At 33.8% G+C, this 24212-nt stretch overlaps 4 protein-coding genes across 4 annotated transcripts; 3 read left to right on the forward strand and 1 right to left on the reverse strand.

Annotated features, from left to right (window-relative positions):
- Nucleotides 1-920: 920 nt before the first annotated feature.
- LOC144557143 (uncharacterized) lies at nucleotides 921-2023 on the forward strand. The gene has a single exon (XM_078305671.1). The coding sequence runs from the start codon at nucleotides 921-923 to the stop codon at nucleotides 1758-1760; it is 840 nt and encodes a 279-aa protein (XP_078161797.1). The 3' UTR covers nucleotides 1761-2023.
- Nucleotides 2024-4912: 2889 nt separating this feature from the next.
- Nucleotides 4913-5897, forward strand: LOC144556956 (uncharacterized). Its single transcript, XM_078305469.1, has one exon. It carries the CDS (start codon nucleotides 4987-4989, stop codon nucleotides 5818-5820), a length of 834 nt encoding a protein of 277 aa, XP_078161595.1. The 5' UTR covers nucleotides 4913-4986; the 3' UTR covers nucleotides 5821-5897.
- Nucleotides 5898-12587: 6690 nt separating this feature from the next.
- On the forward strand, nucleotides 12588-13636 carry LOC144556932 (uncharacterized). Its single transcript, XM_078305438.1, has one exon. The coding sequence runs from the start codon at nucleotides 12717-12719 to the stop codon at nucleotides 13548-13550; it is 834 nt and encodes a 277-aa protein (XP_078161564.1). The 5' UTR covers nucleotides 12588-12716; the 3' UTR covers nucleotides 13551-13636.
- A 6510-nt stretch (nucleotides 13637-20146) lies between these two features.
- LOC144556946 (uncharacterized) lies at nucleotides 20147-21180 on the reverse strand. Its single transcript, XM_078305455.1, has one exon. It carries the CDS (start codon nucleotides 21070-21072, stop codon nucleotides 20239-20241), a length of 834 nt encoding a protein of 277 aa, XP_078161581.1. The 5' UTR covers nucleotides 21073-21180; the 3' UTR covers nucleotides 20147-20238.
- Nucleotides 21181-24212: the final 3032 nt, after the last annotated feature.

A 24212-nucleotide genomic window follows, 5' to 3' on the forward strand; every position in this document is an offset into this window, starting at 1 on the left:
AGAATTTTCTCCTAATAATTTATTTAGATGCTGGGTAAATTCAAGAATTTCCCTTATTGAAAAGAACTGTTTCATATGTTATGGGAAATATATTTCGAAATTGTAAATTGGCAATGGCGAATTTTAATTTATAGTACATTTCTTGAAAAATGTGGCTTGAAAGTTCCCAGAAAAGAGGATTTTCAACAAGAAAAGGTAATTAATCTTAACAAATACATGATACTCCCCCTTCTTTTGAATTATTCAAATGTTTTTGTTTGTGTTTTATATATGAAATTATTTTTATTGGAATTTCAAAGACACACTTCTATAAATAAGATTACACAAAAAAAGACACCGCAACATAAATCTGACAGCAAAAAATTCATGATTACCCTGCTTTGTCAACATTTTAATCCGGTGGACACCTAGAAACAATCAACCAGCAACTATATGATTCAAATGTCCAAATTGAATCATGTACCATTTAGTTTTCCTATGCCATGGTATTTTACGTTTAGATTTTCCCAGTTGATTATCTCTCATATATTGCTTACCACAAGAACAAAACAATGGAATAGAATTGTGTTTATACAGATAACAGACAACAGCACACGTGTTCTCAACTAAGACACATCATTTGCATTACTACAGCCCATACTACAACAAGGAGAGGAGACATCAAATTATATACTTTACATTAAAAGTCATTAGTTGTTTTCCATATTACCCACAAATCAAGATTCCCGGATCAGGTCCCCCAACCGACTCACCTTCCCCATGTGTGAAACTCATAATCAATTCAATGATTTCAAATCACAACCTATTCTCTTCTCCTTAAATATTATCACCCTCTCCAGCCTATAACATATCTCAGATTCAGAAGCCATAACAACAAGCAAATTTGATTTCAAGTAGAAAGAAAAAGATACAACTGAAAAATGGCACCTGGTTTCATTCGTTCAACCTCACTTCCTCTTGGCCCTAGTCAAAAGAAAACATCATATCATGTCCGCTCTGTGAGTCTTCCGTGCCGGTCTCACCCCTTCATCTCTAACCTTGAGGAACAGATCCATGCCATTCGATCATGGGCCGCAAACCCAGAGGGGTCATCTGGTTGGATCGAGGCCGGCTTAGCACAAATCGAGCTGCTCCAAATAGCCTTGGAAGATTTCCTCCAGCTATCACAAACCCAAGAAACCCTTCGCCAGGCCGACTCTGTTAACCAACTCCTTGATGACCTGTTACAGCTTGTCGATGCATACGGCTCCTTTGTATCAAACATCCTTACTCTTAAAGAATGCCACTCAAATGTCCAATCCGCAATCCGCAGACGGGATGAGGCTGGAATTGTATCCTCCCTTAGATCGCAACGAGATGTAGAGAAGGAGATTGCTCAACTTGCCACTGGTCTAAGAGGTCTCAGCAAATCCCAGAGTCAAGCAATTTTTTCTGATGCAAAAGAGACTGAGATAGCCGGCATCATAATGGAAGCAATTTGTGCAACTGCTTTCACATCCATGACAGTTTTCACTGGAGTTGCAAAACTGTCGGCAGCTGCTTCATCGCAAAAGAGGCCTGGTGCCATGAGGTCACTAAAACAGTTGGTAACAAGTGCTGCTTTGAAGAAAAGGAGTACAGTGGTGGAAGAGAACATTGTAACTTTCCAAAGAATCGAAGAGTTAGATGTATGTACTAGATATGCAGAGTGCTTTAGCGAGCGTGTGTTTAGGAGTCTGATAAATTTAAGAGTTTCATTCCTAAATATCACTACTTCTTGATTGTAAAATACAAATTGAATATAGAAGAGATGAAAATTTTGGACTAATTTTGAATTAAGGCGTTTAAATTTTAATGATTATTTTTTAGTTTTAGCTTTAATCAAGAGCTAATAAAACTACTGTTTAACCTACCACAATTTATTTCCTCTATATGATACATTTTTGGATCTTAGTTTGTTGTAGCAAGGAGGTCTACCATTTAGCTCATTCTTCACAGAAAAGAAATGATAATTATTATTGGGCCTATTATTGAAAAGCTCATTTAATTAGGCAACATTGCTTTCAACAAGGAGGATAGAATTATTAAGGTAATTATTACCTGATCACATTACTCCGAGGACAAGGGGCCAGGACCATTTGGTCTGACAAGGGGCATCAGAAGATTCCGACAACTGGACTCTATTATTAGGGTAATTAGGCTGTATGAATGTTAACATAAAAACAAATAAAACTATGTTTGATCTGTCTTTAGGTAAAAGATATAACGTGATGGTTGCTGATTTTACTATGCAGAAGATGATAAGGAGGAGACATCCAGAATCTCACAAGGAATAGAAAAATAGGCTCAGATCTCAAGTCGACCTAAATTGCTTTATTAGTGTTGGGTTGGATAAACAAGGCCACCTATTTTAATTAAACGCCTTCTCCATGTCCATCTCAAAGAATAAAGCTGTTATTGATTTTTTTTTATTTATTTATTATGCACATTAGGATAAGGTATTAGAATGGTGTAGATGCAGGTTTGTTGTTCACTTCTATTGGCACATCATCATATGCCCAAAGCACAATCTCTGACAATAGAAACTTTTTAACCAACCGTAATTGTACATCTCAAAATGAAAAACAATATAGAAACAGAATCTAGAGGTAAACCTACCAAAAGTGAAAACAGTACCGGGATAAAGCTAGTAATAAGCGGCCACAGATTACATTTAAAACTCTGAGGCTTAATTAGTCAGACTGCTCATCAAACAGTTTTAACCATCATGATTGCCTCAGAAGCACAAACAACATCACAAATTGCCCGTAAAATAAAAACTGACAGGAAGTGGGCCCTACACTTCCTGTAGATAGGATACAATACTTGGATGAGTCTATTACTGTTGCACATGTCAAAAAATTTAGTGATAGATTTTAAGTAAAATCAAGAGTTTCCCTTATAAACATCATGGCTTCTAATTCTTTAGGAAAAAGAACCAGAAATTTTCCATTAGAAAATTTGAAATTAATTTAGCTTACTTCATAATGTGGCTTCAAAATTCTTGATTAATGTATCATATGAAAAAAGTGAAGCTACATTAGTTGTTATAATACTCATATGTAAATTATTTAGCAAAATTAAATTCATTGGTTGACCAATAAATGTTACAAAGATAAATGTAATTTGAAACTTGAATAAAGCACTTCCTTTTTCTTGAATTTATTCATGTCATTCTGTTGTATATTTATGTGTAATTATCTTTCTTTGAATAACAGAGATCAACACAGTTTTCTAAATAAGATTACAGCGAAAAGAGGACCTTATTTATGTGTTATATTTAACAGCTACAAATATTAAATGTGCAGCTCTTCTGTAATGTTGTGTCAACGAAACACAAGGAACCTTATTTTACTCGTCATCCTTATCTCTATCTCAAATGTTGAGAACTAGTTGTGCATGTTTTTAACCCTTTCATCATCTTATATATTCAAAATGAATAAACAAGAAAAAATAAAGACAACAGTTACAAGCTACAACTGATAGTACCTCACATAGCTTTAGAGTTATGGGCATCCTTCAGATAGCTGTAGAGCTGAAATTGACATCCCTTCAATGGATTTAGAGTTATGGGCACAAGCATTTCTCTTCCACTAGCCTCAGATAGCTTTTCTTCATGAACTTCAGCTTTTATGCTTTTATTTTATGATCTCATCGACTCACTGAAGGAAAAGCTTGAAATTGCAAAATTGGAAGGTCTAGAGTACATTAGAAATTCTATGCAGAATTTTCAGAATGAAAGCAACATGTATATTGATATATAGATGGCTAGATTATGCCCCAAGTCTCCTTCCAATCTTTACTAATACCTCTTACATAAAAAACAAAAAAACAAAATTTTAAAAGGCAAAAGCAAAAAGAAAAAAAAGAGCAATATTATTGATGCATGTCCAGGAACTATAAAAACATGTACCTTTCTGACTGATAATTTTTTGGTTAGAGTTTAAACTAAAACGATGTTCTTAGGCCTTCCCACCTACCTCTAGTAATCTCTTATTTGACTTCAAAACTTGATTTGAATGCATCTCAGGTCGTTTTTCAAATACGGATTCTATTGCGACCTGTCAATTTATACAATTGCTTTATATTTTCACTGAAATGGACTTGAAATAATAACAATAAAAGAAGTTTAGCAACTGAATTGGTCAAATTCACTCTATTATGTGCAGTTGTGAATGCATTAGTAAACACAAAAAATTTAACTGATGGATCAGCATAGATACTTAACGATGCCATTGCGGCATTTTATCAAACACCTCACCTTCACGTGGAGACTTAACAAGGGCGCTCCCCAATGAGGTGGAGAGAAGATTGTGGAATATTCTAATCAACACAACAGGAGTAATTTCTTAAAAAGTCAGATTTATCTAATTCTAGTCTTCTAGATGAGAAGTAATGCTACCTTGCTTTGGAAGACAGTGTCGAACCTTGCTTGGGAAGGCAGATGACCGCACCGTATCTAATTTACGGGATGGAGCAATTAAACTAATCCCCACTCTCAATTATTTATTTTGCGCCATAAAGTAGTACAGTTGAGATGGCATACGTGGTGGTTTTATGAAGGTAACAACACCTCGCGGCGGCCCAACAAATCTAACGACACGTCACTAGTTACGCTCGCTATGAATCTCTGACTCTCTCTTTCCCCAATAATCAAGGATAGATTGGGTCAAGAGTCAAGAGTCAAGAGTCAAGAGTCAAGAGTGTAGGCCTCTACTCGCGCCAACCACCCCTCCATTAATCTGGGCTGTCCATTTTTCTCAATTGCACCTCAGTTACCTGGGGTGACACGGACTGCCACCCTCGCGCAAGCAAACCCCACGTCACTTTCCAGCCTTTTATTTATCAATTGCCCGCCTCTATAAATCCCTACTTCGCCGCGCATCCAAGCTCACATTACACAATCATATACAAAGTGAAAGATCAGATATAAAGGAAAAGTAAAAGAAGAAGAAACAAACAGAGAAGATGATACCTGGGTTCAACCGTTCGATCACATTTCCTATGAGCCAGCGGCCAAAGGGGCGCACGGCGTACCATGTACGGTCGCCAAGTCTCCCTTGCGGATCACATCCTCTGATAGCGAATCTCGAGGAGCAGATCAGGGCCGTCGGATCATGGGCTGCCAGTGTAAATCCTTCCCTTGTCTGGATCGAGGCCGGTCTATCGCAAATCGAGCTCTTACTTTTAGCCGTGAATGAGTTCCTCAACCTCTCAGAGACAAAAACAGTGCTCCGACGAACTGCCGCCTCCACTGAGTGCCTCCTTGAAAAAATTTTGTACCTAGTTGATTCATACGGGTCGTTGCAATCTGAGATAGTCACACTAAAACAGCACCATTTTGAAGTTCAATCGGCGCTCAGAAGGCACGACTCTGCATTGCTCGCTTCCTCTGTAAAATCTCAGAAGAAAATTGAGAAGGAACTCAGCCACCTCGCCAGTACTTTGCGCGCCTCTACTAAATCCTCGCATTTGTGGCTTCCCTCTGATGATTCAGCGGGTGAGATTGTCGGGGTTTTGATAGAGGCGATTTGTGCCACGTCAGTTGTCACTGTGGTTCTCCTTAACAGAGTGGTCGCAGTGTCAGCTGCTACCTCTACTGCAGCAGCTTCGTTTTCGTCGAGCACAATCAGGCCTTTCAAAAGTAGGATTTCTAGTGCAGAGAAAGAGATGTTGATTCATGTAAAAGTTGAAGAATTAGAAGAATGCGTTGAGATGGTAGAGAGAGGAAGCGACAGGATTCTCAGAAGTCTGGTTAATTCAAGAGTTTCGCTACTAAACATTGAGAGTGGATTGTTTTAATTAGGGACTTAGTTGACAAGTTAATTAGACTAATATCATAATTATACATATGATTTTTACAGAAATTACAAGAGATTTCTTTTATTAAAGATCGTTGGTAAATGTGTTTTTGCTTGTTTAGTTTTCTTGTTTACAATCCGTTTCATTTCCGTATTCGAATCCGTATTTGTATATTATTCACTCCGTATCCATATCCGTTTTAAGACGGATTTGATCTTGAATTTTGATATCTGTTTACTAATCGTATTTGTATCTGCTCATTGAAAGACGGTTACAGATAGTATCAGCATTATCCGCTCTGAATCTGCTTCGTTTACACCCCTTAGTAGTTCAAAAAGATTATATAATATATTTATAATTTCAATAAAAAAAATTAAACCAATTGAAATCAAATAAAACAAATATATTTTTTTCATATATATTATGGAACATTTTGATTGTCAAATCTAATTTTATATCGTTTGAATATAATCTAGGTGCATCAAGAATTGTAATTTATGCACTGCTAAAATTTCAAATTCATTTACTGCACAGTGAAATATACATCAAATTGTATAAACATGCCATACATATCAGATCATGCATAAAAAAATTTCAAACTAGTTTCCGTCAAAATATAATATTTACTCCTTTTTTTTTCGAAAAATCCATGTATCTTTCCTTTCCGAATTTTTTTAGAAATCATAAATAAAAAAGGGATCAACTAACAGTCCCCCTACTCCAGTTCCCTAAATGTCCCCCTAACTAACTAATATATAAAGTACAATAGGGACCACTAACTATATAAGAGACTACTAACTACTTAGGGGACCACCTATATTTGAAAAAAATTTCAACTGGCATGTGCATGTATGTATACTTATATGTGCAAGTATTATCATATAATATATTAAGTATTCATACCTAAGACATTATGTATTAAAAATAAAAACTGGACATCAACTTTCTTTTGTACACCCATCTTTTACACGTTTTTAGAAGCGGATTTTTTTTGTTCGTTTAATATCATCAATATTTCTAACGATTTGTGAGAAATTTTGCGAATTTAAAACCACAAACATCTTCTACATAATTTTCTCTTTCAAATGAGATCCATGATGAAGTACTTTCGGGTTCTTCGTCATTCAAGTATTCATACCTTGTCAAGTATTCTTCTTTAAAATACCGAGTATTCATACTTACTCAGTAAAGTGTGAATATTTATGTTGTAAATTATTTCTGAGAAACTGACAGATGTGTCTTTGGCATTAACTACCTGGGGGATCACTACTGACTTTGGGGGGCCACAAACGTCGCTTGAAAGTGACTACGATAGGGATCACATGCAGAAAACCAAGGACAAGCGGATGCGTAATAACCATCTCAAGTGTCGGCGTTGTAATTATTGTAAACATTCATTTTTAAAATATCAAGTATTCATACTTACACATTAAAGTGTGAAATTTTATATTGTAAAATATTTGTGAAAAATTCCTAAATGTGCTTCATGAATTAACTACCTAGTTGGACTACCACTACACAATCACCAGTACGGTAGTTTTTGTAATATGAATTGTTTACATATGACATTTATATTTCCAAAAAAAATATATAACACATTAAGTGTTCATACTTACACATTGAAGTTGAATTGTTATGTTGTAATCTAACTTAAATTAATTAATTTGTTTGGTACTTGAACATATTGATATGTACCCAGAAAAATATTCATACTAATAATTGAAATATGAATTGTTACATTGTAATGTATCTTAATCTAACATTTTTTAAAATTGATGATATTCAAGCTATTAATATATGAAACGGTAAATAACAATAGTTAAGACAACAAGTATTCATATCTAGTTGGTCAAATTTTGTTGTTACTGTGATGCATATGTTTTTACTAATTTTTAAGACATGAAGTATTCATATCTACTTGTACAAATTTTGGTGTTACTGTGATGCATATGTTTTAGCAATAGTTAATACATGAAGTATTCGTATCTAGTCATTTATGTTATTATTTTTTTCATACATACTTTATTTGATTTATTAATATCTAAAACACTTAGTATTCCTACTTAAGCATGAAGATGTGTATTGTTATTTATAGATAATAGCAATCATATTAACAATTGTATATATACCTATGAATTTATGTACAAATATTAATGTTAAAAAGAAACTTTAATAAACCTCAACCATCTCCAATATTTATCAACAAATTTGTACATGCTGGTAATAAACACTTAGACGGAGCCAGTACCTATCAATACATTTACACTTTACAATATAAATATTTACACTTTACTTATTAAGTATGAATACTCGACATTTTAAAGAATAATACTTGACAAGATATGAATATTTGCACACTGAGGTATGAATACTTGAACGACAAAGAACCCAAAAGTACTTCATCATGGATCTCATTTGAAAGAGAAAATTACGCAGAAGATGTTTGTGATTTTAGATTCACAAAATTCATCACATATCGTTAGAAATATTGATGAGATTAAACGGACAAGAAAAACCCACTTCTAAAATTGTGTAAAAGAAAGTTAATGTCCAGTTTTTATTTTTAATACTTAATGTATTAGGTATGAATGGTAATACTTGCGCGTATAAATATCCATACATGTGTGCGTCAGTTGTAATTTTTTTCAAATATAAGTGGTCTCCTAAGTAGTTAGTAGTCCCCCCATGTAATTAGTGGTCCCCCATCATACTTTATGCATTAGTTAGTTAGGGGAACAACATCTTTACTCAATAAAAAAATAGATTTTATCAAAACTAACTTGATTGCTTTATTTTTTTACAAAAATCATAAGAATCGAGATGTCATTTCGGTCCCATTTTTTCTTCTCTTTTTTGAACCGAAATGACAATTCGGTCTGAGTCGTTTTCACATATTTCGAGAAAAAATACATTAAAAAATTGTGAAAATATCTTGGGCCCAATTGTCATTTTTGTTCCAAAAAAAAAACAATCAGACCAAAATAATATTTCAGTTCTTATGATTTTTGTTAAAAAAAAATAATCACGATGGTTTCATAAAAATCTTTTTTTTTTAATTATGGTTTATATAAAAAAAAAAAAAAAATTGGATACATCATCACTAACATCAGCTCGCCTGTCGGACTTTCTGAATCTTCGTATGTAAAAGTCTAGTCCTCAATTTTAGATACACAGCTGGCTCCAGTTTTTGTCTGGAACATTGAGTGCTCAAAATAAAAATCTTCCGACTAAGAGAATGTTTTCTATCAATGAAAAAAAAATCCACGGACTAAGTCATTAATTTTAACAGTAGACTGAGACTTGATAGTCTAGTTTGGATACCGGTCTAATTTACTAAAAATTGACATCTATTACTAAATTTAGAGACGTCACAGGTGAGGTATACTTAGAAATATATTTAACATATAGATATAGAATAGTCAAAAATCTAATTTCAAAATAATTTAAATATTATTTAGTTATGGTTCGAAGGCTACAATTTTAGATCATTCGATGCACACTAAATTTCATTACTTTGTAGTTTGTATAGACACACACCATATACATGCGTACCTTATAGTTCATGATTTAATGTTGTAATTTTAAACTTTTTAAATAATTGTTAAAAGAGCAATTTTACATAATGTCCTTTTTTTTTTTTTATAAATCATAGAACAAAATACCCTCTTTTCTCCTTTAAACTATATTATTGATTGTATTTCGAGTTCATTCTTTACATGTAACTGTTTTTATTGGTTTGGTAAATTTTGAAATAGATAAATGAGATATATCTATTATTTATGGACAATTAATTATGAAGGATAAAAAAATGTAACTGCTTTTATTGGTTTGATAAATTTTGAAATAGATAAATGAAATATATCTATTATTCATGGACAATTAATTATGAACGATAAAATAATGTTAGGAATGAAAGTACATTTTTCAAACATGTCATGATGGAGAAACAAATTCTCGCAACATACTTGAGATAGAAATACATTTTTTCTAATATTCAAATCTTCTTCTTTTCTTAATAAAAGGAGCATTCTCCTTTTTTCCATCCGAATCGTTCAAAATCCATCACACGGCTTCAATTACATCTGAATCTTTTCAATAGATTAGGTTCATACAAAAAAAAGAAGTAATTGAAGCCGTGTGATGGATTTTGTACGATTCAAATGAAAGAAAATGAGCAAATTTGGATCCTTTTTTTCAGCCTCCATTTGGAGTCAAAAATATTTTTCGATCAAAACTTGATAAAGAAAAATAAAATTCAGTCCATAATACACACAACAAAAATATAACCCTCTCTCTCTCTTTTTTTTTTTGGTTTGTAGTTGTCAACAAAAATTGGTAGTAATGAACAATTTTTTTGTCATCCTATTTATATTTCAAAATATGGCTACAGAGTTTTTAAAGCTCAATTTAGATTAAAATAGTATTAGTGAAAAGAACCTTGCTAATTGCTAACCATTGTGTGGAACAAAATCGTTCCGAGCTTGTCACTTTCATTGATTCAGCCACGTCATTAATCTTTATTCTTTTCCTTGAATTTTCCAAGCAACCTTCTTTTATTATTTACCCTCGCCAAACATTTGGATACATCATCACTAACATCAGCTCACCTGATAGACTCGTCTACTATTCAATTTTAAACACAGCAAACTCCGGTTCTTTTCCGGAAGTGCTCAAAATAAAAATCCTCGGAGGAAGAGAATTGATAGTCTAGGTTGGATAACGGTCTACTTTACTCAAAATTGACTTTATTTTTTAGATTCATGATGAGGCGTCATAAGTGAGGTCTGCTTCTAGATATGAAGGCATTAATTACTCTGATCACTTGGTGGTAGCCTAACTATTAATTGTAATTAAATTACGAAGGTTGGCAAATGCATGAATCATAGCATCAAGATTATGAGGGGATGATGGGTAGCTTTTTTATTTTCAATAATTCAAAAACTTACTTTTAAATTGTGTGTTTATATGGATGCACTTTTGCTTGAGATTTTGCAACTGTCCAAATCAACATGATGTCAATGATTTGGACTTGTTACAATGTACATTAGCTGGCTTATCATTGAACATTAATTGCATTACAAAAGTTCCAGAATTAATTATCGTAGCTCTTCTGTAATGTTGGATCAACAAGACCCGAGGCACCTTATTTTACTTGTCATCCTTATCTCTGGCTCAATTTTTTAGAACTAGTTAGGCAGTTTTTTAACCCTTTCATCATCTTATATATTCAAAATGAATAAACAAGAAAAAATAATGACAACAATTAGAGCTACAACTGGTAGTACCTGAGCAGAAATTGATTTCCCTTCAAGAGAGGAGGCGTCAATAGATCTAGTGTTATGGGCACCTTCATGCAACTTCAGCTTTTATGCTTTTATGTTATAATCTCATCGACTCACTGAAGCAAATAGGTTCAAAAATCAAAAGAGGTGAAAAAAGCTTCTGAAATTGGAAGGTGTAGAGTACATTATAAATCTATGCAGAATTTCCAGAATGAAAGCAACATATATTTTGATATATAGATGCAGTGGCGGAACTATGTACAAGCAAAGGGGGGCCAGGCACCCTCCAACTTATCGGAAGTTGCTTATTTGGTAGTTATTTTCATATGATTTTTTTACAGATGCATACCGATTGGCACCCCCTATGCAGTTGTTCTTTCGTCTTTCGATGGCTCGACTCCCTCCAAATTCAAATTCTAGGTCCGCCCTTGTATATATGGCCAGATAATGTCCAAGTTTCCTCCAAATCTTTACAACTACCTCTTTCATTAAAAAAAAATGAAGCAATATAATTGGTGCAATTATGTCAAGTTATTATAAAAACGAGCACCAGTTTTCTGACTGATAATTTTGTGTTTATTTGTATTGCAACCCATCGATCTATACAATTGGTTTATATTTTCACAAAAATGGACTTGAAATAATAATGATATAATAATAACAACAATAAAAGAAATATAGCAACTGACTTTTTTTTATTAATATATTACTGGAATTAATATCAATTAATTACAATATATATTGACTTATATGTAACATAAATATATATTGAATAATAAGCTGTCAAATATTTGATTAGATCCGAAGTGATAAACCGTGACAAACTTACCTTTGGATTTATATATACTCTCTTCCGAACCACATCATTTTGACATCAGTTAATTTTTTTTGTTTCGGTCACTATATCTTTGAAGAGAATACAAACAAGAATTAAGGACGTCATTAACGACGTCATTGCTGCATTTTATCAAACACCTGATCGTCACGTGCAGACTTAACAAGCGCTCCCCCGTTGAGTTGGAGAGTAGAGATTGTGGGATATTATAATCAATACAACAGAAGAAATTTCTTCAAAAGTCAGATTTATCTAATTCTAGTCTTCAGAAACTCTAGAGAAGAAAAGTAATGCTACCTTTGCTTGGGGAAGGCAGAACCTTGCTTGGGAAGGCAGATTGATACACATACACCGCACAATATCTAATTCATGGGAAGCAGCAATTAAACAAATTCCCACTCAATTATTTATTTTGGGCAAAAGAGTAGCACAGCTGAGATGGCATACGTGGTGGTTTTCTGAAGGTAACATCGTGGCGGTCGATTAAATCTAACGACACGTTACAAGTTACGCTTGCTCAAGCTCTCTCACCACAATAATCAAGAATAAAGGATAGATGGGTCAGAGTCAAGAGTCCAGACCCCTACTCACGCCCGTCATGACACCATCCCTCGCGCAAGCAAACCACACGTCGCTTTCAGTCCTTTTATTTATCAATTCTCTGCCCTCTATAAATTCCAACCTCGCCACGCATCCCAGCTCCCATCCCACAATTATACAAAGTGAACTGAAAGATCAGATACAGAGAAAAGAAAAGGAAGAAGAAACAAACAGAGAAGATGATACCTGGGTTCAACCGTTCGATCACATTTCCTATGAGCCAGCGGCCAAAGTGGCGCACGGCGTACCATGTACGGTCGCTAAGTCTCCCTTGCGGATCACATCCTCTGATAGCGAATCTCGAGGAGCAGATCAAGGCCATCGGATCATGGGCTGCCAGTGTAAATCCTTCCCTTGTATGGATTGAGGCCGGTCTATCGCAAATCGAGCTGTTACTTTTAGCCGTGAATGAGTTCCTCAACCTCTCAGAGACAAAAACAGTGCTCCGACGAACTGCAGCCTCCACTGAATGCCTCCTCGAAAATTTTTTGTACCTAGTTGATTCGTACGGGTCGTTGCAATCTGAGATAGTCACACTAAAACAGCACCATTTTGAAGTTCAATCAGCACTCAGAAGGCACGACTCTGCATTGCTCGCTTCCTCTGTAAAATCTCAGAAGAAAATTGAGAAGAAACTCAGCCACCTCGCCAGTACTTTGCGCGCCTCTACTAAATCATCGCATTTGGGACTTCCCTCTGATGATTCAGAGGCTGAGATTGTCGGGGTTTTGATAGAGGCGATTTGTGCCACGTCAGCAGTCACTGTGGTTCTCGTTAACAGAGTGGTGGCAGTGTCAGCTGCAACCTCCACTGCAGCTGCTTCGTTGTCTTCGTGCACAATCAGGCCTTTCAAGAGTAGGATTTCTAGTGCAGAGAAAGAGATGTTGATTCATGTAAAAGTTGAAGAATTAGAAGAATGCGTTGAGATGGTAGAGAGAGGAAGCGACAGGATTCTCAGAAGTCTGGTTAATTCAAGAGTATCGCTACTAAACATTGAGAGTGGATTGTTTTAGGGACTTAGTTGAGAAATTAATTAGACTAATATCATAATTGTACAAATGATTTTGACAGAAATTATAAGAGATTTCTTTTGGTTAAAGATCGTTGGTAAATGTCCTTTTGCTTGTTTGGCATTTTTGACATCAATTGTCGTCACTTTTTTAATCATAAAAGCGACTTCTTTTAAATGTATGTAATCGGCACTCACGTAAGAAACAAAATGTAACTGACATTTTGCCCACTTTTGTAATTCAAACTGTAATGTAATTCGGAGGAATTGATACAGCCAGCCACTAGGGAAATAGGTTAGCAATAGAGGCAATAGGGAAATACCGTAATTTTTAAATGTACCTTTTTTTCAAAAATAATAAATAAAAGATCATGATTATGTGAAATTTTAAAAAAATAGCATGGCTGCATTCTCTAGGTGCGGCCACCTTTTTTCGGGCCGCATCTAGGCGATGTGGCCACTTTTTTTTTTTTTTTCTTCAGATTGAATTGCAACACGAGAAGGCAAAAAGAAAAAGGTGGCCACATCCCCTAAATGCGGCCACCAGAAAAGTGGCCGCATTTTTTAGATGCGGCCATGTTATTTTTCGAAATTTTATATAATCGTGGTCTTTTGGTTTATTATTTTTGAGAAAATAGTACTTTTAAAAATTTCGGAGAAAAATATTAAGAGGGGTTAGTTATTATTAAAAAGTTTGTTCCAAGTTGTGAAATAAATGTTTTAGTTTTTATGTTTTTAAAGTTTAAACAATCAATTCAAATTGTTCAATATTTAATGTATATTAAAATGTGCTTGAAGAACAAATTTTATATTTTTTTTTGAAACTTTTTACTATTTATTAATTCAATTTTAAACTTTTTGTTTTCAGTGATTTTAAAACTGATTTAATAAATAATAATTAAAAATTTAAAAATATAAAATTTGGTCTTCAAGTATATTTTAATATAGAGATCATATCTAACAGTTTGAATCGACTGGTTGGACTTTTAAAATAGAAAAACCAATTGTTACACCACGGCTCCAGATCAAAAGTTTTGATATATATAGAAGTTGACTAATATCAAAAAGTATTTCTAGATCGTGGAACAAACATTTCGGTTTTTATATTTTCAAAGTCCAAAATCATAGAGTGACTTCTTAGCACCCCTACGAATAAATGTACATTAGTCCTTGAGAAGATATCTCTTTTAAGTGGAGTAACTGTAAATCTGGACCGTCCGTTTCGGTCAGATTAAGTCAGGTACCTGGGAGGATGGGAATTCATTTGGGACTGTCTAAACTGTTTTCATCATTAAAGAGGAGCTGAACCTACAAATTAAGCTCTATTAATTGGTCGCTCTGAATGTCACAATTTAAGCCCTGCCTTTATATCTTTAATTAATATTCGAAACAATAATTATACATTTATAGTGCATGGCTCGCAGATGTACCATACTCGAGTCATAACTCTTGATGTAAAAGCACAACAAAACAAAATAAATTAAACATTGGTAGCCTCTCCCAATAATTAAAAAAAAAAAAAAAATTCAAGAAGTCTCTCGATGCAAGAGATTTAAATCCAACTCGTAGTTTGAATTCGGCTTCTTTTATAATTTAATTTGTGTCTTTACAATAAGAAACTATACTTCCATCATCCATTTTTTCTTTTTTACTTTTGGTAACTCAAATATTTATTTGTAAATAAATAATATGATTGTGGTAATTTTACGATGCACTAGAAAGAATCGCAGAATTGGTAAGATTTACTTAGAAATATCTAAAAAGATCACAATGCTTGTATGAGATACAAACAATATATGATATTAAAGAATAGTATTGTATGAGATACAAACATCCTAAGAAACTGTATTATTGATATGATTTTTTAACTTTCAGATTTTTTGTGAACTAGATTATGAGACCAAACAAAAACTAAAAAAAAAATGTGGCATTGTTACAATTTATTAAAAAGAAAATCTACAGGTTCACCAAAAAATCATATAAATATAAATTTTATTTAAAAATAAGTTTTTAAATTATTGTAAATAAAAAGCTGCCCATCTTCCCATCATAATCTTTGGTGCTATATATGATTCATGCATTTGCCAACCTTCATAATTTACAATTAATACATAGGCAACCACCAATAAATGTCCAGAAGAAAGCCTTTATATCTAGAAACAGCCGAAATTTTTAAATATACCATACTTTAAAAAAAAATAAACCAAACAACCACAACTTTTGAAAATTTCGATTTTTGATATGGCCGCATCCCCTAGGTGTGGCCATATCTTTTCGGGCCGCATCTAGGGGATGCGGCCACCCCTTTTTTTTTCCCATTCAAATTGAAATGCACGAAGAAGAAAAAAAAGCATAAAAAAAAAGGTGGCCGCATCCTCTAGATGCGGTCTGCAGAAAAGTTGCCGCATTTTGGGAATACGGTCATGTCAAAATTCGAAATTTTGAGAGAAAGTGGTGATTTGGTTTTTTTTTTTTTGTATAATGATATATTTAAAAATTTCGGTAGAAACAGACCTCATTTATACCTTCATAATTTACAATTAATGCATAGGCAACCATCAAATGGCCCCAGGAAGGCCTTTATATCTAGAAGCAGACCTCACATATGACGCCTCATGAAGCTACAAGTAAAAGTCAATTTTGAGTAAAGTAGACCGTTATCCAAGCTAGGCTATCAATTCTTTTTTCTTTTTCTTTTTTTCTTTTAGGGAAAGATGTATCTGAAGTTGAAGAGCAGACTTCTACATATCAAGATATGCAGAAAAATCAAAACACGAGTCTATCAGGCGAGCTGACGTTAGTGATGATGCATCCAAAATAAATTTCCTCATCGAGCAAAAAAAAAATTTGCTTTGAGTGCACCCATGACCCACCACATCTTTTGACTTATGAGTGAACTTCATATAAATAAATTTGAAAATAATGAACTCTATACAAATTAAATTTTATGTTTGTGAAATGTACTTAAACCCTAACATTTTTTTTTATCCTCATAATTGTACATGAAAAATAGATATCTATCGGTTTTAAATTTTTGTCAAACCGATAAAAGCAGTTACAGGTAAAATAATGAATAAAAAAAATACAATCAATAATATGGTTAAAAGGGGAGCCATTGCAATTATTAAAAAAAATGTTTAGAAATACAACATTTAATCATGAACTGTAAGATACGCATATGGTTTCTTTGCATCGAATTATTTGAAGTTTTAATAATGTAAAATTACAGCCCTTAAACCATCATTAAATAATATTAATTTATTTTAAATTAGATTTTTGATGTATCTATAATTCTATATGTTAAATATATCTAGGCATACCTCACTTGTGACGTCTCTAAATCTAGTAATAAATGTCAATTTTGACTTTTGAGTAAATTAGACCGGAACCCAAACTAGACAATCAATTCCCAGTATACTTTGTAAAAGTTAACGACTAGTCTGTTAATTCTTTTTATTGAAAAATAACATTCTCTTAGTCCGAAGATATTTTGAGTACTCAAGGTTTCGGATAAGAACTGGAGCCAGCTGTGTGTCTAAAATTAAAGAATAGACTTTTACATATGAAGATATTAATAAAAGTTTAACAGGCGAGCAATCCGTGCGCAGTAACGCGCACCAATTCGGATCTGTCCAGTATGCGCACTAATCTGGACTCAAATTCAGTACGCGCACCGATCAGTCTGCGTACTAGGTTAGAGTTCGGATTAGAGATCCGTCTACAGATTGAGTCCGAGTTCATGATGGAATTTGAATTCGAAATAAACGGATGATATTCATTTAATTTTAATTTATTAGGGTGATAAGAAAAAAAATTTCGGAAGTAATAGCAGCGGATCCACTCCAGTTGAATGATATTAATTAATCTTTATTAATTTTCAAAATTTATAAGTTTATACGTAATTTTTTTTTATATAATTTAGAGTAAATTTTTTTGAATACTATAAAATTGATCTTTTGACTTTTATAGTTTAAAACTCTGATGCCGTCCCTAGTTAGTACTAATGCATCAAAACGTTTGACGAGACTGTGAGAGGAAATAAGAAAGGATACATACTAGGTCAATTTTAAATTAAAGAAAAGAGTCAAGATCATGTATTTTGACAAACTTGCTTGAAATTTTGCTATGAAGGTGTGTCCATAATTTTTTATTTAAGAAAAATAATAAAAAAATATATTGGTAAAATGGAATCGTATTAATAACTTGACAATTTATTTATTTTTAATTAAATATTCGCCCATTTTTTTCTTTTATAGTTGTCAAACAATTGCAATGCCTCGTACTGTCTCAGCAATGAGTCCGTGTCCGCCCAGGTATATGTGGTACAATTTAAAAGAATGAACGGTCTAGATTAATTTCATTCATATCAAACTCAATCAGGTACCTGAAGTGATATGGATTCCTCATCAATTCTTGCTACACAATCATTGTGCTCTAAGGTACTCCTCAGGTGCCTTAAATTTTGCCTTCAATTTTACGCCATTGGATCCCACTGTCATTGACTCTCAACCATTTCACTCCTCTCTCCTCATTAATTATCTCACCCAGGCACAATCCGTTATTCATTTGCATTGAAAAGTGGGATGATGTACAATTATTCATTTGCATTGAAAATAATGTTCTTTGTATTTATCAAAAATCGGTATTGAAAAAATGTTATTTCCAAAAATACCCTTACAGCCATGGAGAACTCCGTATAAATTCAAATAAATTCCATAAAATCAACAAAAAACCTAATAAACCCAAATAAATTTCCAAAAATCACGAATAAATTCAACAAAATTTATAAACCCCAAATCTCCATATTTTGATATCAAAACCTAAAATACTTTACGTGTACAATATGGTTTTCAAAATTATTAAATATCATGAAATAATAAAATAGTAATAGACATCCTAGACTACGGAAAATATTGTGTTCTTTACTCTAGACTATGGCAGGGCCTCATACTTCATCGAAATGTGAAACTAATGATAATTATATTTCTAGAACTGAATCAATATTATATGATATTTATAAACCTTCAAGCTCAATATTCATACTTGTTCATATTATTAAATTTGACTTTTGTAGTCATACCTTTTTCATAATTTTTTTTAAATAGTATTCATTTAAATTATTTCAACGGAATAAGCCTTTTTTTTTTAAATAGTATTCATTTAAATTATTTCAACAGAATAAGCCTTCTTTGAACGGATTTGCGAAAACTAGCCTCCACCGATCCCTAGAATCGGTGGAGCAAAAAAAAACCCATCTACACCGGTCCTAGGGATCGGTGGAGTCAATTTTGCACCAACATATAGCCTCGCCACAGAAGATCTCTCATCTATACCTCCACCGATCTCTAGAACCAGTGGAGCCTTGATTTCAAATTTTTAACACCACAACTTTGAGATTTCTCCTTTGGAAAGTGTTTTTTTTTTTTTTTTTTTTTTAGGTGAAACCTTTGGAAAGTGTTGCTGACCATCATGCTTTGTGGTCTGTGCTATTATGCTTTATGCCTAGACCTAGATCCAACCTATCAAATCTCACAAGATCCTGTCCGCACAGAAAATTTTTAACACCAAAGCATAGCTTTGAGATATCTCAAAATATAAATATTAAAAAAGAGATTCCAAAAAATCATGCAGGGGGCAGTATTATTTAAACGGTTGAGATGTGAATTCAAGCCTACACCCTGTCCTGTGGACCGGTGGAGATGATTTTTCAAGCTACACTGACCCACATGATAGGTGTAGGTTTTGGTGTGGTTTTTGGTGCAGCATATATGTGGCGAGATAAATGTTGACTCCACCGGTCCCTAGAACCGGTGTAGGTGGGGTTTTTTTTTCTCCACCGATCCTCGGTGGAGGTTAGTTTTCAAAAATCCACTTAAATAAGACTTGTTCCATTGAATAATTTAAAGGAATACTATTTAAAAAAAAAATCCCTTTTTCATATCTTGGAACATGAACCAATTACAAAATATCCAAAATTTAAGAAGTATACATTTTATATTTTTATCTTAAATTTTTCAATGTCATTCATTTAATATTTTTATCGTATATGTATTTAATATAATAGTTTCATTCATTTGATTCATCTAACCTTATCTCATTTTTGAACAAGAAAATGAGCAGTCACTTTCTTACTTTGTGGATTGGTATCAAGTCGCTCATCAAACAATCGAAAGGAATTAATAATTTCATAGTTATGACATAAATTTTGTAATATGCTATAAAAAACGTTGTTGCAGTAATGTATATATTGGTCCACAAAATAAAAATAAACACTACACAAAATAATATAGTACATAGCTGGGGCAGTAATAACTAAATTAAAAAAAAAATCAAAATAATAATATCATACTTTAAGCCATCAAATTTACATCAAATAAGGAATAACTTAAATTATAGCATAACTTTAGGCACAACCAAACATAAATAATTTTGATAAGTTTAAGTTAAAATATCCAACTTAGGCCACCTTAACTTTAGTCCACGACCAAACACCACGTTTATGTCTAATGAAAAAGAAGAAAAATAATTCAGTAAAAAAGAGAGAGTAAATAATTGATGTAAGAAATGCAAAAAAGCTAAACAAGCAAAAACACATTTAACAACGATCTTTAATCAAAGAAATCTCTTGTAATTTCTGTCAAAATCATATGTACACTTATGATATTAGTCTAATTAACTTCTCAACTAAGTCCCTAAAACAATCCACTCTCAATGTTTAGTAGCGAAACTCTTGAATTAACCAGACTTCTGAGAATCCTGTCGCTTCCTCTCTCTACCATCTCAACGCATTCTTCTAATTCTTCAACTTTTACATGAATCAACATCTCTTTCTCTGCACTAGAAATCCTACTCTTGAAAGGCCTGATTGTGCACGAAGACAATGAAGCAGCTGCAGTGGAGGTAGCAGCTGACACTGCCACCACTCTGTTAACGAGAACCACAGTGACTGCTGACGTGGCACAAATCGCCTCTATCAAAACCCCGACAATCTCAGCCTCTGAATCATCAGAGGGAAGCCCCAAATGTGATGATTTAGTAGAGGCGCGCAATATACTGGCGAGGTGGCTGAGTTTCTTCTCAATTTTCTTCTGAGATTTTACAGAGGAAGCGAGCAATGCAGAGTCGTGCCTTCTGAGTGCTGATTGAACTTCAAAATGGTGCTGTTTTAGTGTGACTATCTCAGATTGCAACGACCCGTACGAATCAACTAGGTACAAAAAATTTTCGAGGAGGCATTCAGTGGAGGCGGCAGTTCGTCGGAGCACTGTTTTTGTCTCTGAGAGGTTGAGGAACTCATTCACGGCTAAAAGTAACAGCTCGATTTGCGATAGACCGGCCTCAATCCATACAAGGGAAGGATTTACACTGGCAGCCCATGATCCGACGGCCTTGATCTGCTCCTCGAGATTCGCTATCAGAGGATGTGATCCGCAAGGGAGACTTAGCGACCGTACATGGTACGCCGTACGCCACTTTGGTCGCTGGCTCATAGGAAATGTGATCGAACGGTTGAACCCAGGTATCATCTTCTCTGTTTGTTTCTTCTTCCTTTTCTTTTCTCTGTATCTGATCTTTCAGTTCACTTTGTATAATTGTGGGATGGGAGCTGGGATGCGTGGCGAGGTTGGAATTTATAGAGGGCAGAGAATTGATAAATAATAGGACTGAAAGCGACGTGTGGTTTGCTTGCGCGAGGGATGGTGTCATGACGGGCGTGAGTAGGGGTCTGGACTCTTGACTCTGACCCATCTATCCTTAATTCTTGATTATTGTGGTGAGAGAGCTTGAGCAAGCGTAACTAGTAACGTGTCGTTAGATTTAATCGACCGCCACGATGTGTTACCTTCAGAAAACCACCACGTATGCCATCTCAGCTGTGCTACTCTTTTGCCCAAAATAAATAATTGAGTGGGAATTTGTTTAATTGCTGCTTCCCATGAATTAGATATTGTGCGGTGTATGTGTATCAATCTGCCTTCCTAAGCAAGGTTCTGCCTTCCCCAAGCAAAGGTAGCATTACTTTTCTTCTCTAGAGTTTCTGAAGACTAGAATTAGATAAATCTGACTTTTGAAGAAATTTCTTCTGTTGTATTGATTAGAATATTCCACAATCTCTACTCTCCGACTCAACGGGGGAGCGCTTGTTAAGTCTGCACGTGACGATCAGGTGTTTGATAAAATGCAGCAATGACGTCGTTAATGACGTCCTTAATCCTTGTTTGTATTCTCTTCAAAGATATAGTGACCGAAACAAAAAAAAATTAACTTATGTCAAAATGATGTGGTTCGGAAGAGAGTATATATAAATCCAAAGGTAAGTTTGTCACGGTTTATCACTTCGGGTCTAATCAAATATTTTACAGCCTATTATTCAAATATATTTATGTTACATATAAGTTAATATATGTTGTAATTAATTGATATTAATTTCAGCAATATATTGATAAAAAAAAGTCAGTTGCTATATTTCTTTCATTGTTGTTATTATTATATCATTATTATTTGAAGTCCATTTTTGTGAAAATATAAACCAATTGTATACATTGATGAGTTGCAATACAAATAAACACAAAATTATAAGTCAGAAAACTGGTGCTTGTTTTTATAATAACTTGACATAATTGCACCAATTATATTGCTTCATTTTTTTTTAGTGAAAGAGGAAGTTGTAAAGATTTGGAGGAAACTTGGACATTATCTGGCCATCTATATATCAAAATATATGTTGCTTTCATTCTGGAAATTCTGCATAGATTTCTAATGTACTCTACACCTTCCAATTTCAGAAGCTTTTTTTTTTCACCTCTTTTGATTTTTGAACCTATTTGCTTCAGTGAGTCGATGAGATTATAACTTAAAAGCATAAAAGCTGAAGTTGTATAAAGGGGTCCATAGCTCTAGATCCATTGACGACGCCTCTGTTGAAGGGAAATCAATTTCTGCTCAGGTACTATCAATTGTAGCTCTAATTGTTGTCATTATTTTTTCTTGTTTATTCATTTTGAATATATAAGATGATGAAAGGGTTAAAAAAACTGCCTAACTAGGTCTAAAAAATTGAGCCAGAGAAGGATGACAAGTAAAATAAGTTGCCTCGGGTCGTAATGCTTTATTGATAGAGTTGTTTACAACATCTAAGTCCTAAGCAATATTAATACACTCTTATGTTACAACAGTTGTCACACTAGCCAATTTTGTAACCATTATATTTCTTTTTCCACAGAATTGTTGCCACAAATTGGCCTCCTCTGTCGCTTGAGTCACAACTAGCCATGGTGGTCCTTTTGTGATGCAATTAATGTTCAATGATAACCCAGCTAATGTACATTGTAACAAGTCCAAATCATTGACATCATGTTGATTTGGACAGTTGCAAAATCTCAAGTGCATGCTCTGGAGCAAATCTCAAGCAAAAATGCATCCATATAAACATACAATTTAAAAGTAAGTTTCTGAATTATTGAAAATAAAAAAGCTACCCATCATCCCCTCATAATCTTGATGCTATGATTCATCCATTTGCCAACCTTCATAATTTAATTACAATTAATAGGTAGGCTACCACCAAGTGATCAGAGTAATTAATTAATGTCTTCATATCTAGAAGCAGACCTCACTTATGACGCCTCATCATGAATTTAAAAAATAAAGTCAATTTTGATCAGTGAAGTAGACCGTTATCAATTCCAACCTAGACTATCAATTCTCAGTCTACGGTGTGTTGATTTTTTTATGGATGTAAAACATTCTCTTACTCCGGGGATTTTTATTTTGAGCAGTTCCGAGAATGAACCGGAGTCTGCTGTGTTTAAAATTAAATAGTAGACGAGTCTATCAGGCGAGCTGATGTTAGTGATGATGCATCCAAATGTTTGGCGAGGGTAAACAAAGAAAGTTGCTTGGAAAATTCAAGGAAAAGAATAAATATTAATGACGGGGCTCAATCAATGAAAGTGGTGGAAGAGCTCAGAACGATTTTGTTCCACACAATGGTTAGCAATTAGCAAGGTTCTTTTCATTAATACTATTTTAATCTAAATTGAGCTTTAAAAACTCTGTAGCCATATTTTGAAATATAAATAGGATGCCAAAAAAATTGTTCATCACTACCAATTTTTGTTGACAACTGCAAACCAGAAAAAAGAAAAAAAGAAAAAGAGAAAAAGAGAGAGGGTTATATTTTTTGTCGTGTGTAATATGGATTGAATTTTAATTTTCTTTATCAAATTTTGATCCAAAAATAATTTTAATTTCAAACAGAGGCATAAAAAAATGGATCCAAATCTGCTCCTTTTCTTCCATCTGAATTGTTCAAACTTTTTTTTGATTAAAAAGGTCAAAAGACCCATCTTCATTGAAGAGAAAAAAAACGTTAAATTACACCATGGATGTCATTTGACTACTGCACCTGATGCAATGATTAACCCATCGAAAATCGAAAAACACCATGGGGCGTATACTGGAACCAAAATTGGCAGCATACAAGCTGCAAAACCCCACAAAGATGCATACCCAAAAAGTAAAATAAAAACAGTGGACACAGTACACCACCATAACACCAGAACAACATAACAGCATAACAGTATAACACCAATCCAACCAAGGTTAGACCTAAGCCGCACCATGGGGCTGAGAAAATAACAAGAAAACTCAAGAGATGGCTGAA

The sequence above is a fragment of the Carex rostrata genome, chromosome 7, assembly GCF_964058835.1.
Source record: "Carex rostrata chromosome 7, lpCarRost1.2, whole genome shotgun sequence".
In the NCBI taxonomy this organism is placed as follows: domain Eukaryota; kingdom Viridiplantae; phylum Streptophyta; class Magnoliopsida; order Poales; family Cyperaceae; genus Carex; species Carex rostrata.